The sequence below is a fragment of the Miniopterus natalensis genome, chromosome 10 (genome assembly GCF_054644295.1).
Source record: "Miniopterus natalensis isolate mMinNat1 chromosome 10, mMinNat1.hap1, whole genome shotgun sequence".
NCBI lineage: Eukaryota > Metazoa > Chordata > Mammalia > Chiroptera > Miniopteridae > Miniopterus > Miniopterus natalensis.
Window position 1 is genome coordinate 757,769 of NC_142090.1, and position 14,708 is coordinate 772,476.

At 56.8% G+C, this 14,708-nt stretch overlaps 1 protein-coding gene across 1 annotated transcript in view; it reads left to right on the plus strand.

Annotated features, from left to right (window-relative positions):
* Nucleotides 1-14,708, plus strand: part of PTPRN2 (protein tyrosine phosphatase receptor type N2) — a 248,121-nt gene that overhangs the window by 178,101 nt on the left and 55,312 nt on the right. Inside the window, exon 12 of the mRNA XM_087821303.1 lies at nucleotides 1,992-2,204. Within this exon, the coding sequence (XP_087677429.1) occupies nucleotides 1,992-2,204 (213 nt within the window). The remainder of the gene's footprint in view (nucleotides 1-1,991; nucleotides 2,205-14,708) is intronic.

Sequence of the window (14,708 nt, forward strand, 5' to 3'; positions counted from 1 at the left end):
CGCAGTGGCGGGATGGGGCGAAGTGCGGCCCCGCGGGCGGGACCGTGAGGGAACAGCGGGTGCCCCTTGCCCCCTCCATCCGCCGCGCTGCCTCCTTTGTTGTCGTTTGGCTCCGTCTGCCGAGGCTCCGCGGTCCCGCCGGGGGTTCGGACGGTGTGGGGGCGCAGGCCGTGATCCTGGAGACCGCCCCCCACCCCGGTGTCACTCGGGCCTCCCTCCGGGGGTGCAGGGATGGCCCCATCCGCGAAATGCGACCCTCGGCGGAGGCCTCGAAGGTGCCCACCGGGAGCGCCCTGGGCCCGGGCTCCCCGCCTCGCGCTGCGGTCCCTCGCGCCGGCCAGCCGGGAGGGAATGGGGGCGCTTCCCTCCAACCCGCCGCCACCCGGGGGGCGCGACCCCCAGCGCCACGCGCGGCGGAGGAGCGGGCGCGGAGGCCTCTCGGCGTCTGTGGGTTTGGGCTGCGCCCGGCGCAGAGTGGGGACTGGGCACCGAGGGAGCGGAGGCGCGAGGGCGGGGGCCGCCGGCCGCCTTTGGGGTGGGTCCCCCAGTGACTTATTTCTGGAAGCTGCTGTGTGGCCTGGAGGGAGGGGCGGGGATGGGGAGGGGTCTCCGGTGCTCCCTCCACGCCGAGGGCACCGCCACCCAGGCCCCGCGGCTCAGCGCGCTGCGCGCCCCCGCCCCCCGGGCCGCCCGCCCCGGGCCCCCCCCCGGCCCCCCATCCCCCACTTCCCCCGGCCCCCACCCCCCACCTCCCCCCGCCCGCAGGAACCTCGCCGTCCTCCGGCGGCGCATCCAGGCAAGAAAATCCAGCGTCTTTTCTCATTTAACCCGCGTTTTCATTAACTCAGTCCGGGCACCGGCTAATCCGCGGCGGCGAAGGCAAAAGGAGGCTAATTAATGACCAGCTTTTCCAGTCGGGACCGGCGGTAATTGCTGCGGCGCTTTGTGGTTCCGAGACGGACGGGCGGCCCCACGCGAGGCCCTGAGCGCGGAGACCTCGGGCAGGAGGCCGAGCGCGGAGCAGACCGTGGAGAGACCGGGCGCCGGGCGTGGGGGCCGTTGTTACCTCGCGGAATTGCGTGGCGGCTGGCGGTCGTCGTGTGGCCACGGGGCGGGGCGGGCCGGGCATCCCGGTGCCGGTGCCCGCGGGGCGCGAGCGCTTTTCACGGTCGCTAATGCGCCTCCGGGCGCCGCCAACGAGGGCGCGCGCCAGGCCGGGTTTTGCACGTGGAGACCAGAGAAATGCGCCGAAAGGACCCCCCACCCACCCCCAGAAAACAGGGAGAGTTTGAGGGCCTTGGCTCCTTACTTTTCCCGCCCCCAGAAGTGAGCTCCTGGGCCACTGGGTCCCCAAGGTCCTGCGGTCCCTTCCAGGGAAAGTGCCGAGGTGCTCGGTGCCCAGTCCGGCCGGCCAGTCCCGGGAGGGCGGCCCCCAGGCGGCGACCCCGGAAAATCCCCGTGAAACTCGCGACCAGCCCGCTCCCTGCTGCGCTGCGGGGGAGCCCGCACCCCGGAAAGTGCCGCGCGCCCGGGGGCAGCCGCGCCGCCCTCCCGCCTGTTGAAGGGGGACCGACGCCTGCTTTTACTGAAGGCGCCAAATGTCGGGTTTCCTTAAGTTTGAAAAATGCCCACAATTAAGGGGGAAAGGGACGCCTTACCTCCCCTCCCCGGAACACTGCGTCCTGTGCGGCTCCCCGGCCCTCCTGGCATCTGTTGTTGTTAATCCTGACCCAGGGATATTTTTTCCACTGATTTTTAGAGAGAGTGGGAGGGAGGGAGAGACAGAGAGAGGGAATCAAGCCCGCCACCCTCCCGTCAGGTGCTGGGCCAGTGCCCTAACCACTGAGCCACTCCGGCCAGGGCCCTCCTGGTGTTTTAATGCCAACACGGTGTTGTCTCCTGTTTACATTTTAAGCTTTGTTTGAAAAGGGTGCTGTGTAGAGGCTCCTGGTTCCTTGGGTTCTAACCGGCCCCTCTCTCCTGCTCCACAGAAAAGCAAACTCAGGCTCCTGCCCCACCCGGCAGAGCAAGAGGACTCCACCAAGTTCGCGGTGCTCACCCTGCTGTCAGTGGCTGTCATCCTGGGTGTCCTCCTGGCTTCCGGCGTCATCTACTGCCTGTGGCACAACTCTCACCACCGGCTCAAGGAGAAGCTCTCCGGCCTCGGGGGGGACCCCGGCCCAGATGCCACCGCTGCCTACCAGGTAAAAAGACTTTTCTGTTACCTGTGGCTCCGGGTTCTTAGCTGAACAGACAAGTTAGGGACCTGGTGTCGGCCCCTCCCCGGCCCCAGCAGTGTCCGTTCTTCCTGGTCCCCGCTCCCCTCTGAGGACAGTTTAGGAGTTCTCCTTAGCACTCTTGTGAACACCCCCAACCTCAGTTGCCCTGCTCTGTGTCAGTCCTCGGCTGCTCTTGGACAGTCTCCCGTTAGCCGTGAGCGAGGTTTGCTCATTAGGAACGTGGAAGAAGCACAGTACGTGGATTGCAGGTTCTCTGTTGCTTCACTTGGCAACCACCCATGAAAACGCCAGAGCTGGGAGATGGATCAGTTGTGTGGACGTCGGAGGTTGTCCTTTAAATCACCGACGTCCTGGGTGTCTCGTATGAGAAGATCCTTGACCTGGTCCGTTGGCACCCTCTGCTCTTATTTGGATAAAGTGGAATCTAATGCTGGAAATGGAAAGCAAACCAAAGCCGTCTCCATGGGAACAGGCGTGCAGCTGTGTGCTGCGGATGCGGAAACATGACGGGCGCCAGCGAGGATGTGAGGAAGGCGGGGTCACACCGACTGGACATAAACAAATTCACGGCCATTCTGGAAGCTGTACCACATCCACGCCCACGTTTAGTCGTCCATGCCCACGTTTAGTCACTGCCACGTTTAGTCACGGCCACGTTCAATCATGTCCACGTCTAATCACGGCCACGCCCACACCTAATCATGTCCTGTGAGGAACTAAGCCTTTAGCATGAGCAGCGGCACCAGCCCAGAATGTAGACAAGTTAGGGCATCTGATTTCTTTCCACATAAAATATCATTTCACTCCAGTATATTCCTCACTTGGGAAAGTAAAATAATTTACTTAATCATTGTTTTAAAAGTCTAATCAGGATACACTTGTCAAAGGTTTTCTCCCCCTGGACTAGCCTGTGTTTTCTCTAATCACGTGATTATGATGTGTAATAGGTCTTGTAAATAATGCATCATATTTTATAACCCTACACAAGTTAGTTATTATTATTCTATCATCAGAGTTCCATGCGGTGGGGGCCTTTCAAGTTTTTTCTAGAAAGTGCTCCCAACAACTGTCCTTCAAGGCGCCTCCGTGACTCCTCCGAGCCGCCCCGGCCCCATCCCCACAGGGAGCAGGATGAGCTCATAAAACCTCTATGCTCAAAAGAGACCAGGACTTAGCTTTCTTTCCTCATTTCAAGATTCTTGGTACTGTCTTTGAACGGGCAAAAACCTCTCTTTTTCCGGAGGGGGTCAGGGGCCTGGTCACCGTGGTCTCTTTCTTACAAAGAAATGGCAACTTCAAATGTGTGGGAGATGGCATTTCAGTCACTGCGCATAGCTTTGCTTGAAAGCAAAAGAAAAAATCACGTTTGAAGGAGCCTGGAAAAAAAATGTCACTTAAACTACTAAGAATTTACCCAGAAATTCTACTGAGTGAGGCCATCCGTGGAGGGCGCCGGCCCTCTGGGCCACGTCTGAGCAGGACATAAATAAATTATCACACCCGCTCTCTCCTGTGGCAGGGAGACGGCCGATTTTAGAGAGCGTGGCATCCTTTGATACACTTTGAAATTCAAATATAAAATATTGATAGAGTGGAAAGCTCGGACTTGCATGCAGAAGTAGCTAATTTTGACCAAAATGCAGGTTGAAAATGCGTACTTAGAACTGAGTTTCTGATAATTAACGGGGGGGAAAAATCATCCCGGTGACAGCGCTAATTAATAGTATCTGTAATTAAAATCATGCCCTTCCAGCAGGAAAACTGTTTGAATTTCTCGGAGTGACCTTTACGAGATTCCCCTGGGGGCATGGTGGTTAAGTTGATATTGATTTTATAATGAGCTCTGGTTTGTTTATTAAGAACCTGTAATCCAGACAATAAATGAAATACGGGCGTTCCTTCAATCCAGATTCATAAAAAGAAAAAAAAATTTCCTTTAGAAATACCATCTAGGAAAATTTAGAAATGAAATTACTTAAAGGTTTTTCTGGCCAGCTTGGTTCTGAAACCGCTGTGAGGTGCCTTTTGGGAAACACTCCGACTGAGCGCGGAGGTTTGCCCCGTCAGCGAGGACTGTTTGCCGGGGAGAACGCGAAGGCGCCGAGCTGTTGTGTGGCTTCGATTTATTCCAGCTGAGCAGCGTCAGCAAACAAGGTCAGGGGTTTCTCGAGTTTGGGCTCTAAGTTGAGCTGAGTCATGTATCTCGTACAACACAGGGGTTGGGGCTCCGACCCCCGGAGGTCAAAAGTCCATGGATAACTTTCTACTCCCCCAGAACTTCAGTCGTCCTCAGTATCCACAGGGGTGTGGTTCAGGCCCTCCAATACCAATATCCACACATGCTCAAGTCCTTTATATAAAATGGCCTAAAACGGCCCATACAGCCAGCCCTCCACATCCACGATTCCCGCACTCGAATCAAAAATTCTCTTTCAAACCTGGCCGGGTACCCGCCCAGTTGCTTAGAGCATCGTCCCGATACGCCAGGGCTGGGGGTTCGATCCCGGGTCAGGGCACGTTCAAGAATTAACCAGTGATGCGTCGGAGCAGCGAGCCGAGGTTTCTCTCTCTCCCCCTCTCCCTTCCTCTCTCTCTAAAATCAATAAAAGCGTATCCTTGGGTGAGGATTTTTTTAAAAAATACTGTTTCCCACCCGTGGTTGGTTGTATGCGCAGATTTGAAACCCGGGGACATGGGGCCGACCGTCCAGATGTCTGAGCGGCCGGGCTCAGACCGTGTCGCTCAGGGGCAGCTGCAGCTGCACAGAGGGATGTTCCCATCTGTAAACAAAGCCCGTGTCCAGCAAGAACCGCGTCTCGTGCTCGGTCTCTGCAGCTGCCACTGAGACCCCTTCGAGTTTCAAAATGCCTCGGAGAGGTCTTCTCTTTAAATATTGGAAACCTAAAACCATCATTTCTGGAAAAGGTATCTTATTGCCTCGACGCTTTATTTCTTTTTAAGTCTTGGAGCGTCTGCGCTTTGCTAACTCTGACAGGAGTGAGGTTACGGAGGACCTCGTGCCTCATCGCCGGGCCACAGGGAACGTCGAACGCTCAGTATTCTGCTTTATTTCATGGGGACGCGACGGAATCGCTCAGTTCATTTTAAAGATGATGGTGTGAGCTGGGTTAGACGCGAGTGCCCTGGAGTGAGGGCGTCCTCGCTTACTGCCAGGATAGGAAGTGATTTTTTTTATTTTTATTTTTTATAAAAACACCCAAGAATATTTTTTCCATTGATTTTCAGAGAGAGTGGAAGGGAGGGAGGGGAGAGAGAGAAAAACGGTGTGAGAGAGACAGCGACTGGGCCGGGGATCAAACCTGCAACCCAGGCACCTGCCCTTGACCGGGAATCGAACCCAGGACCCTTCAGTCCGAGGGCTGATGCTCTAACCACTGAGCCCCACCAGCCAGAGTGAAGGCAAGTCTTTCTTGATAGACCCTGAGACTTTGACACTTAAGACGTCACCAGGTAACCTGTCAAAGTTTAATTTGTTCAAACTTGGAAGAGCTGCGTATATTAACTTTCTGAATAATTGAAGCCCATTTTTAAAGGCCATTTTCTTAATGAAATACTGCCACCAAACTTTTCTCCATTGTTCTAGTGTTATTTTTTTCTCCTAAATATATAAAACATAATATGTTTAGATTAAATTTGTACTTCATTACCAAAAAGAGAATTTCTTTACTTCCTTTTATCCTCAAATTGGCAATGTCATGATAGATAGAGATCTAGATAAATATAGGTATAGATCAGATATAGATATAGATGTAAGTGATATAGATTATAGATATAGATGATATAGGTATAGATATGGGTGATATAGATATGGATATAGATTAGCTATAAATACAGTTAACCCTTGAATAACAACCCCACTTTGAACTCCCAAAAACCTTAACGACCAATAGCCCACCAATGACCAGAAGCCTCACCGGTAACATAAACAATTGATTAAAAGATATTTTGTATGTTACGCGTGTTACACATGCTATTCTCACAATAAAATTAGCTAGAGAAGCCCGGCCGGCGTGGCTCAGCGGTTGAGCGTCAGCCTAGGACCCAGGAGATCGCGGTTCGATTCCCGGCCGGGGCACAGGCCGGGCTGTGGCTCGATCCCTGCTGGGAGGCAGCCGACTCTCATCGCCGATGTTTCTCTCTCTCTCTCCCTTCCTCTCTCTGAAATCAGTGAAGATGTATTTTTTTAAAAAAAAAGAAAAAGAGAAATAGCTAGAGAAGACGAAATGCTATTAAGAAAATCCTAAGGAAGGGAAAATAAATTTGCTGTATTTATTGAAAAAAATCCACGTAGACGTGGGCCCTGCCATGGAAACCCGTGGTGCTGGGGGGTCGGCTGTCTGTGTGTACACACGTGTGCAGCTACGCGCTCACCAAGGGCAGCACACAGGCCGTGAGGAAGGGTGACACTCGGCGCACCGTGCGGGTCACGCATGTTCACGGGGGCGCCCGCTTCTGTGGCCGTGGTCGGGGGACCTGCAGGAGGAGGTTGTTAGGCGGTCGGGAGGCACTCTCCCTCCTTCCGCGTCTGAGTGTTGCGTGCCCTGCTCCGAGGCTTTGATCGCCTGGGGGCAGCATGTTCCCTGCCCCGCCCGCCCCCCCGCCCCGCCCCGGACGGGGGCACAGGCTCCTGAGGAATCTCCAGCAGTTCCCTCTCTCTTTTTTCAATCCTCACCTGAGGATGTTTTCTCCTTTGCTTTTCAGAGAGAGAGGAAGGGAGAGAGAGAGAGAAACATCGATGTGAGAGAGACATCAACTGATTGCCTCCCGCACCTGCTCCCACCTGGGGCCGGGATGGAGCCTGCAGCCCAGATACGTGCCCTTGGCCAGAACCAAACCCGGGACCCTCAGTCCGCAGGCCGACACTCCAACCACTGAGCAAACCAGCCAGGGCTTTTTCTTTAATGTTTTATTATTTACTTTTATTAAATTTATTGGGGTGACATTGGTTAATAGGATCACACAGGTTCCAGGTGTGGGCTTCTATGTTACCCGATCTGTGTGTTGCACCGTGCTCACCACCCAAAGCCAAACCATCCTCCGTCACCACAGATTAGGTCCCCTCCAAGCTGTTCTCCCTGGGCCCTGAGGACCAGCAGCTGCTGGGAGGAGCCCCAGTGGGGAGGGTGTCGGCCTCTCTCGTGCCCTCCCCTCTAGTCTCTCTCTTCCTGCTGCACTTTCCAGTCTCTAAATGCCTTTCTTTCCCAAACGGAGCTCATGGGAGAGAGACGATGTCATACTCCCCAGCCCAGAGCTCAGGCCAGGCACCTCCCTGCGCCCCACGCTCCCTGCGCCCCGCGCTCCCTGCGCCCCCCGTGTCCAAAAAGTGGAGGGAAAGAGCTCTGTGCTCCTCACTGGGCCACTGAAGGTCAGTCAAGGTCACGCAGGTACCAGGGTCCTCAGCTCTAGATTCTGCCCGGGGACCCACTGTCGGTGGCTATCAGGGGCTCAGAGATGTTTGCCGGTGGATTCGGGTTCCTCTGACTTGCGTGGGCCCTGGTCCTCCCGGCCCCTTCCCAGGTGTCTCTGCTCCATGGCCGCCTCACACTGCTCTCTCCTGTGGGCCTGAGTCAGACAGGTGAACACGTCTTCTAAACCAGGCTTAGGATGTACTATCTGCAAAGCAAGCGTGTGCTTCTAGGGAAAACCAGAAACCGAGCCTGTTCTGTGAGGAGCAAAAGCTTTGAGGCAGGTGCTGGAGGAGGGACGTGTACCCAGGTTTGTGGCGATGTCATGTGGTGCTTATCCCGTCTCTTGGGGACCCGCAGTCAGACCAGTCACCCCAAGGATCCGCGCCCACGGTGGGGAGGGCTGGAGGGTGCAGAAAAGTCGAGGTCATCACCTGTGGCTAGGATCACCCACCCCCCACCCGTCCCCGGGGGAGGGTGTCGCTCACTCACGTGGAGGACGCAGGCGGGAACCCTCAGTGGGGAGAGGCGTGGTGTGCGGGCAGGCGGACTGGGACCTTCTACGGGCAGGCGGACTGGGACCTTCTACGTAGGGAGAGATGCTGAGCTGCCCTGACACCACGTGCCATTGGGAGGAGGCACTTAGAGGAGCAAGGGGGAGGTAAAAAGTGGACGAGACCGGGACTCAAGACAGATGGGGGGAGGGGGAGGGACTCTGGAGGGTGGGTAACGGTGCTGAGGATGGGCCTGGGTGAGAGGGAGACGCTCCACTGTGGGCGCAGCAGACCCAGAAGAGGGGCCTCCAGGTCCAGGGCTCATCTCCAGCCTCCTCAGCCCCAGGCCTGGCTGGGAGGGGCGCCCGCGGCCTGAGCTCTCCCTAGGGGGCAGCCCGTGCCAGCAGCTGTGAGCAGAGCCCCACAGGCATGCGTGGGGTGCGGGCGCCGGGAGGAGGCAGGGGAGGGGGGCTGTCCCCCTGCCCACTTCACCACGAGCCTCTGAGGGGCATGGAGAGTGTGCTCTGTGCCGAGAGCGGTACCTGCACTGAAATGCATCGGCCAGGCCAGGCTCTCAGCGCAGGATGTGCCAGGACATGAATGATGTGAGAGAGGACAGGAGGGGGTGGATGAGGGATGGTGGCTCCATCCACGGGGGGGGGGGGGGCCTACAGGAGCCGGGCGATTGCAGGGAGAGGAAGCGTTGCAAAGAGCAAATGCACAATCAGACCCAGGAGAGGTGGGCAGGTGACAGTGGCTTCCAGATGTCAAATGAAGGACATTGAAGGACATGAGACTGGACCAGAGGACTCAGCACGGGAGCCCGAGTACAGGACAGACCCTGGGTGCAGTGTAGTCCCACGGGTCTGGCCAACCTCCTGCCCAGGGACAAGACTGACCTTCACATCACTTGACCTTGACTAACCTTGACATCACTTGACCTTTTACACCCGAATCTCTTTGGTGTAGAGTTCTCTGTGGCTCTCAGCCCCGAGACCTGCACTCTTCCTTCCCCACCCCTGGGTGGCAGCGGTGTTGGGTGTGGAGTTTTGCCTAAGGACCCACATGGGTGTGTGTGGAGGCCCAGGGCTGTGGTTGCGGGGGATGGATCCGTGTCTGCAGAAGATGGATCCGTGTCTGCATCCATGTGGACATATGGGTCACCCTGGAGAGAGCCTTGGAAAGGCTGGATGGCCAAACTTAGAACTGGCCCAGCAAGTCTCTTTCCAGAAAGCTTATTTCTCCTAATGATAGAAAGAACTGTGTTTTGCACTAGAGTTTACACTGTGATAAGTGTGTGGTCGAGACAAGCAGCACTGTGATCGTCCTCAGGGAGGCTAGGGTAGTCAGGGAGGGCTTCCCAGGGGAGGTGAGCAAGAGGGCTCAGAGGGAGAGAACCCGAGGTGGGGGCGTCAGGGAGAAGATGGAGCCCGCGTAGCCAGAAGGACAGAGCAGCCTTCTTGGGGCTGAGGTTTACACCGAGGAGGCCGGAGATTAGCCTGGAGAACGCTGAGCCCAGGTCCGAGGGGTCACGGATTCCAGGCACCAGGCAGGGCTGTGTCTGTCCTGGGTCTGTCTGCTGAGGACGTCTGTCTGTGCAGCTTCACAGCCATTCCTGCAGGAATGTAACAGTCGCAGCTTCTTTGTTACATTCGAAATGCTACATAATAGGGTTTCTCTTCCCCAGTAATTAGCTGTTCTTAAACTTAGTTGCTAAAATATCAAGCTGGTCTCATCAGGGCCTCTGCTTTGGGAGGATGCTGATGATCAGGGAGGGAGTCCTGGCCAGTTCTTTCTCTGTTAGGAGTGTGAGATATTCAGGCAAACCGTCTCCCTGGGAAGGAGTCAGTTGTGGAAAAGTATTCTCCCAAGGATCCTAAATGTAAACAGTAATGCAACCAGCAGAATTAGGCGTCTGGGCGTGTGTCTGTGTGTGTGATTATTTGTGTCTGGAGAGCAGGAAAAGGAAGAGTCACAAATAATTTTATCTTATTTTTCATTTCTTAAATTTTTTAATTATTAATTTTAGAGAGAGAAAGGAAAGGGGAGAGAGACTTGTTGCTCCAGTTACTGACGCATCACTCGTTGGTTCTTGTACGTACCCTGACCAGGGATTGAACCCGCAACCTTGGCATATCGGGACGACGCTCTAACCAACTGAGCCGCCCGGCCGGGCACTCACCAGTGATTTTACTAGCAAGTGAGGCCTCCGGCTCTGGAATGCACAGTTCTGAGTGGTGTCTGAGGAACATGGACACGAGCTCGGGGTTCAACTTGGATCAACTTTATGATGTTTAATCACAAATCACTTAAAAGAATTTATGGGGTAAAGTTCGGGATTATTAACATGCACAGAATGTCAGTGTCGATATGTACCCGGACTTAAATCCTCTAAAAGGGCCGGATTTGTTCTAAAAGGACATATTTTATCATTTTTCACGCTCTGTAAAGACAACGACGTAGACACAAAAGCCACAAAGGAACATTCCTGGGGTTAGTTTCCATAAACCCGCAAAGCACAGACTTTCATCAGAAACCCAGGTGCCCTTGAGTGGGAGGGAATAAAGTGCAGGTTTGTTGGTTAAAAACAAAACAAACGAGCAGTCGGAGGGAAAATCTCAGGCAGGCGACAAGCAACCCAGTCTGCGCAGTTCAGGATTCGCCCCTCCCCAGCCGCCGTCTCCATGTCCACAGAGAATAAAGCACCACATGAGGGACAGGCGAACTCGGACGTGAAATCCAAGGGGACCAGGAAGCACCTCAGATTCTTCTCTTGGGTGCTTTCGAACTGTTTCTTTTCTGACCCGCCCCCCCCCCCCAATGCTTCTAAAGATGGAACCTCAGGTCCATCTTGAGTCTACAGGTTTCAAGTCGACTCCCAGCAGAGCAGCAAAGGAGAGCTGGTCCTGTTGTCCCTCCACCCCCCGGTCAGCAGGGTCCCTGTGGTCTGGTCCCTCTGGGGTCCTCTCCCCAGCACGTTTTCCAGTCTCCAAGCTCACCTCCCACAGCCCTCTCCTGGGTCGCACGATGCCCACCTTGCGGTCTCACGCAGGGGCCATTGGAAAGGGCAGCTTTCCGTCCAAGCTCGGCGTCTGGCTCCCTCTCTGTGGTGAATGACAGACTTTTAGAAACTCTTCCAGGCCTTGGAGGTCAGAGCCCTTCAGCTCACAGCTGAGGAAAGGGACACTAAGCGTGACTTCCCCACGTCCCCGGCTGGCCGGGCTCCCGAGTTCTGCCAGAGGCCCTCAGAGCTCTCCGGGGCCCCGGCGGCCTGGTCGCCACTCACATCTGCTTCAGATGGAGTAATTGGGCCCCAGAATGACCTGCAGTTTCTGGAAGCTCAGAGGCAGCTGCTGGGGACCTCCCCCGTTGCCCCCCCAGTCCAGACCTCGGCCCCTCCCCCCTCCTGCCCTTTGCCTTAATTAGGCCTCGGCCGGAATGAAAGACCTGAATACCTTTTGTGTTGCTCGCTGGGCCCTCTCAATGCTGGGATAGCCCTTGTGCTTTTCCACCCCTGCACCTCTGTGTGGGCTGCCCCCCCGCTGTCACCCGGATCACCCATCTGCCACCTGCAGACCCCACACTCTCCTCCTGGTCGCCCACCAGGACGACCCCGCAGCTCCAAACGCCAGGGCCCTTGTCCTCCTGCCCGTGTCTCACACTTAAACCTGGGGCGGCTTCTCCATCACTCGTCCTGTGTGTGGAGCCCCTTGCTCGTGACTGTGGGCCAAGGCAGACCTGGGTTCAGAGCCCGGCCTGGCCTGGCCTGTTCCCCCGGGTTCCCTGCGAGGCCTGATTGAGTGATAAACAGCAGCACCCAGCAGGGCACCTTCGGGTGCTGGACTGAACCAGTCGATACTTTGAACTGAGCGACTGTGAGACTTGCCAGGTTGGGACAAAGCCACCAGAACTCTCAAGGACCGTGGCCTGTGGCTGCTCCCACGTCCTAACAGTCGTTGCTCCGGAAGCCACCAGTAGATGTGGGCATCATGGGTGCTGACAAAGGGACAATGAAGTGATGATTCCTTATCTTTTGAGCAAGAAGGAAACCAGGGATGGGACAGGAGTTCCTTGTAGAAGCAGCTGCTCATTCAGGGCCCAGGGCCCAGGCCGGCTGCTCAGAGGGGGTGATGATCGGTTTCCGGCTGACTCAGCCGATGCAGATTGGCAGCTGTGACACTGGAAAGGGAAGCCGTGCCTGTGGGGCTGGGCACTGGTTGGCTCAGGGACGTCAAGCTGAACCCCAGAAGGTTGAAGGCGTCGCTGACTTCCTAGGAACCCTTGAGGCTTAGTTTTGGGGTGAGTCACCAGCTGTAGGAGCCCAGGAAGGCAGGGTCTCACAGTTGGCGGGGGCGTTGGAGCTGCAACCAGACCCCGCAGGGAGCCACTGGACGTTGTGCAGGACCGCAGATCAGAGATGCTCCCTTGTGCTCCTAAAATTCAGCTTCCCGCTAAAGCGTCACGGGTAATGGCAGGAGCCCGAGTTAACTACGGGTTGTAGAAGGGAGACGCTCGTTGAGATTTCGCGCTTCCTTCCTGTTTCTATTTCGAAAGCTCAGCCCTGGTCTCCTTTCCGATCTTCATCAGGGCAGCTGAAGCAAAGAGAATGCGCGTCCTCGGTGTGTCCTTGGTCTTCCGTGGCTGCCGCCTGTTCCACTGAGGCTCATGGGGTGCATTTTGGGTGGAGCTGAGCTAAATAATTCTCCTTCCCAGTCTCACCTGCCAGCAAATGCCAACAGCAAACCTGATGAGACTAGGTTTTTCCTGCTCCTTAAACCCGGGTAGAGTGAGAACACGTTAGAGCCATTCCCCGGGGGGTCCCAGGTGATGGGGGGCGGCCCTCACCATGTCAGAGGAGGAAGCCCGGGCCTTTGGTGGCAGGAGACGAGATTCCGGATCCCCAGGCTGCACATCCTGCGAGCCAGTGGCCTAGTGGCCACTGCCCAGGAGGACGCCCCTGGGGCCCTAGGCTGCCAGCTGACGGGTGGGCACAGCAGTGAGCCAGTGCTATTGCAGCCTCCGATCTGTGCTTGAGACTGAGGTCGATGGGAAATACACAAAAATGAGCTCTGTTCTCAGGTTTGGGAGACGGTGTTGCTGAGGTGACCGCAGCTGGGGACAGGGCAGCCTGGCGGCGAGGGGCTTGTGTGCAGGGGGGCGCAGAGGGAGCCCCAGGCTGGGGAGACGCAGCCCTTCTCCCCCGACTCCGGGCTACTCGAAGCTTCTAGATTTAGATGTGCATGGAGAATTGTTTTCCCTTCGTTAAAATGTGTCTCTATCGCTAAGTTTTATTTTGAGAAAACATCTTGCAAGATGGGGGGAAATTACTCACCACCGCTTGGTAAACAGTGTTTAGCTGTTTGGTTCGTGTTTGAATGTTGTGGATGCAGCACTTGGCGGAAAGCAGCTGGGTATTCGATGGTATCCGGGCGTGGGTGGCAGCCCCGGTGGTTATTAGGGCGTCAGGTTGGACGAGGAGCACTCGGGCCTCCAGGGGAAGGTCACAGTGAGCAGCCTCCCTGACCAAGGTCTCAGCTGGCTCAGGGGTCACTCTGGGAAACGCTCCTCCCGTGTGGGCGTGGGTGTGTCCACGTGTGTCCTGTGTATGTCCATGTGTGGGTCCGTGTGTGCACGTCTGTGTGCATGTGTGTTCACGTGTGTCCATGTCCGTGTGTGTGCATGTCTGTGCCTGTGTGTGTTTCTATGTACACGCATTTCCGTGTGTGTGCGTGCATGTGTGCACATGAGTGCGTGTTGTCCCGCAGTCAGGTTTAAGTGTTATCCCGGCATCACTGAAAGGCCCGTTGGAGGGGGTGAAGCCACGACTCAAGAACTTAAAGTGAGAAGGCTGTGAACAGACCTCCATCCAGGGGCCGCCTGCCTGGTTCAGGTCAGGCACAGGGTCGCCCGGTGGATGTGGTGTGGCTGTGACCTCTGGGGGGTAAGGATCCTGCGTCCTACTCAGGAGTGGCAGTGGCCCTGTGGCCCCGTGGCCCCACCTCTGGGAAGGACGCGCAGGGGCCCAGAACACGGGGGGCCCTGGCTCATGCGCCCGTCTGTCCCAGGCCCACGGACCAGAGAAGCTGGCCGTGGCCGGCGCTTGTGCGGCGCTGCTCCCCAGGCCATCCAGCGGCCCCGCCCGCGCCCAGCCGCGGAGCATGCGGGGCTCCTTCTCCCCGCGGCCTTTATGATGAAACACCCGCCTGAGCGAAGCTGCGAGGACGGGGGTGGCCCGGGCGCTGACCGCCCCAGGCCCTCCCGCGCCTCCCACACCTGCCGGCACGCGTGGCGCTTCAGTCCCATCCGCGCAGATTTTACGTATTTCAGACACGCCCTGCATCGGCCCTTCCCACAGAAGGGAAACGCCACGCGGAACACCCCGGGGGCGCCGGGAATGGACCGCCGGCCTCCTCCCACCGGGGCCGCCCGCGGCTGAGCCCGCGCCGGACGGTCTCTGCTCGCGTTCACCGCGGGTCCCGCCCCGTGGCCGCCCCGTGTCCCCCCCGTGTCCCGCCCCGTGTCCCCCCCGTGTCCCCCCCCGTGGCCGC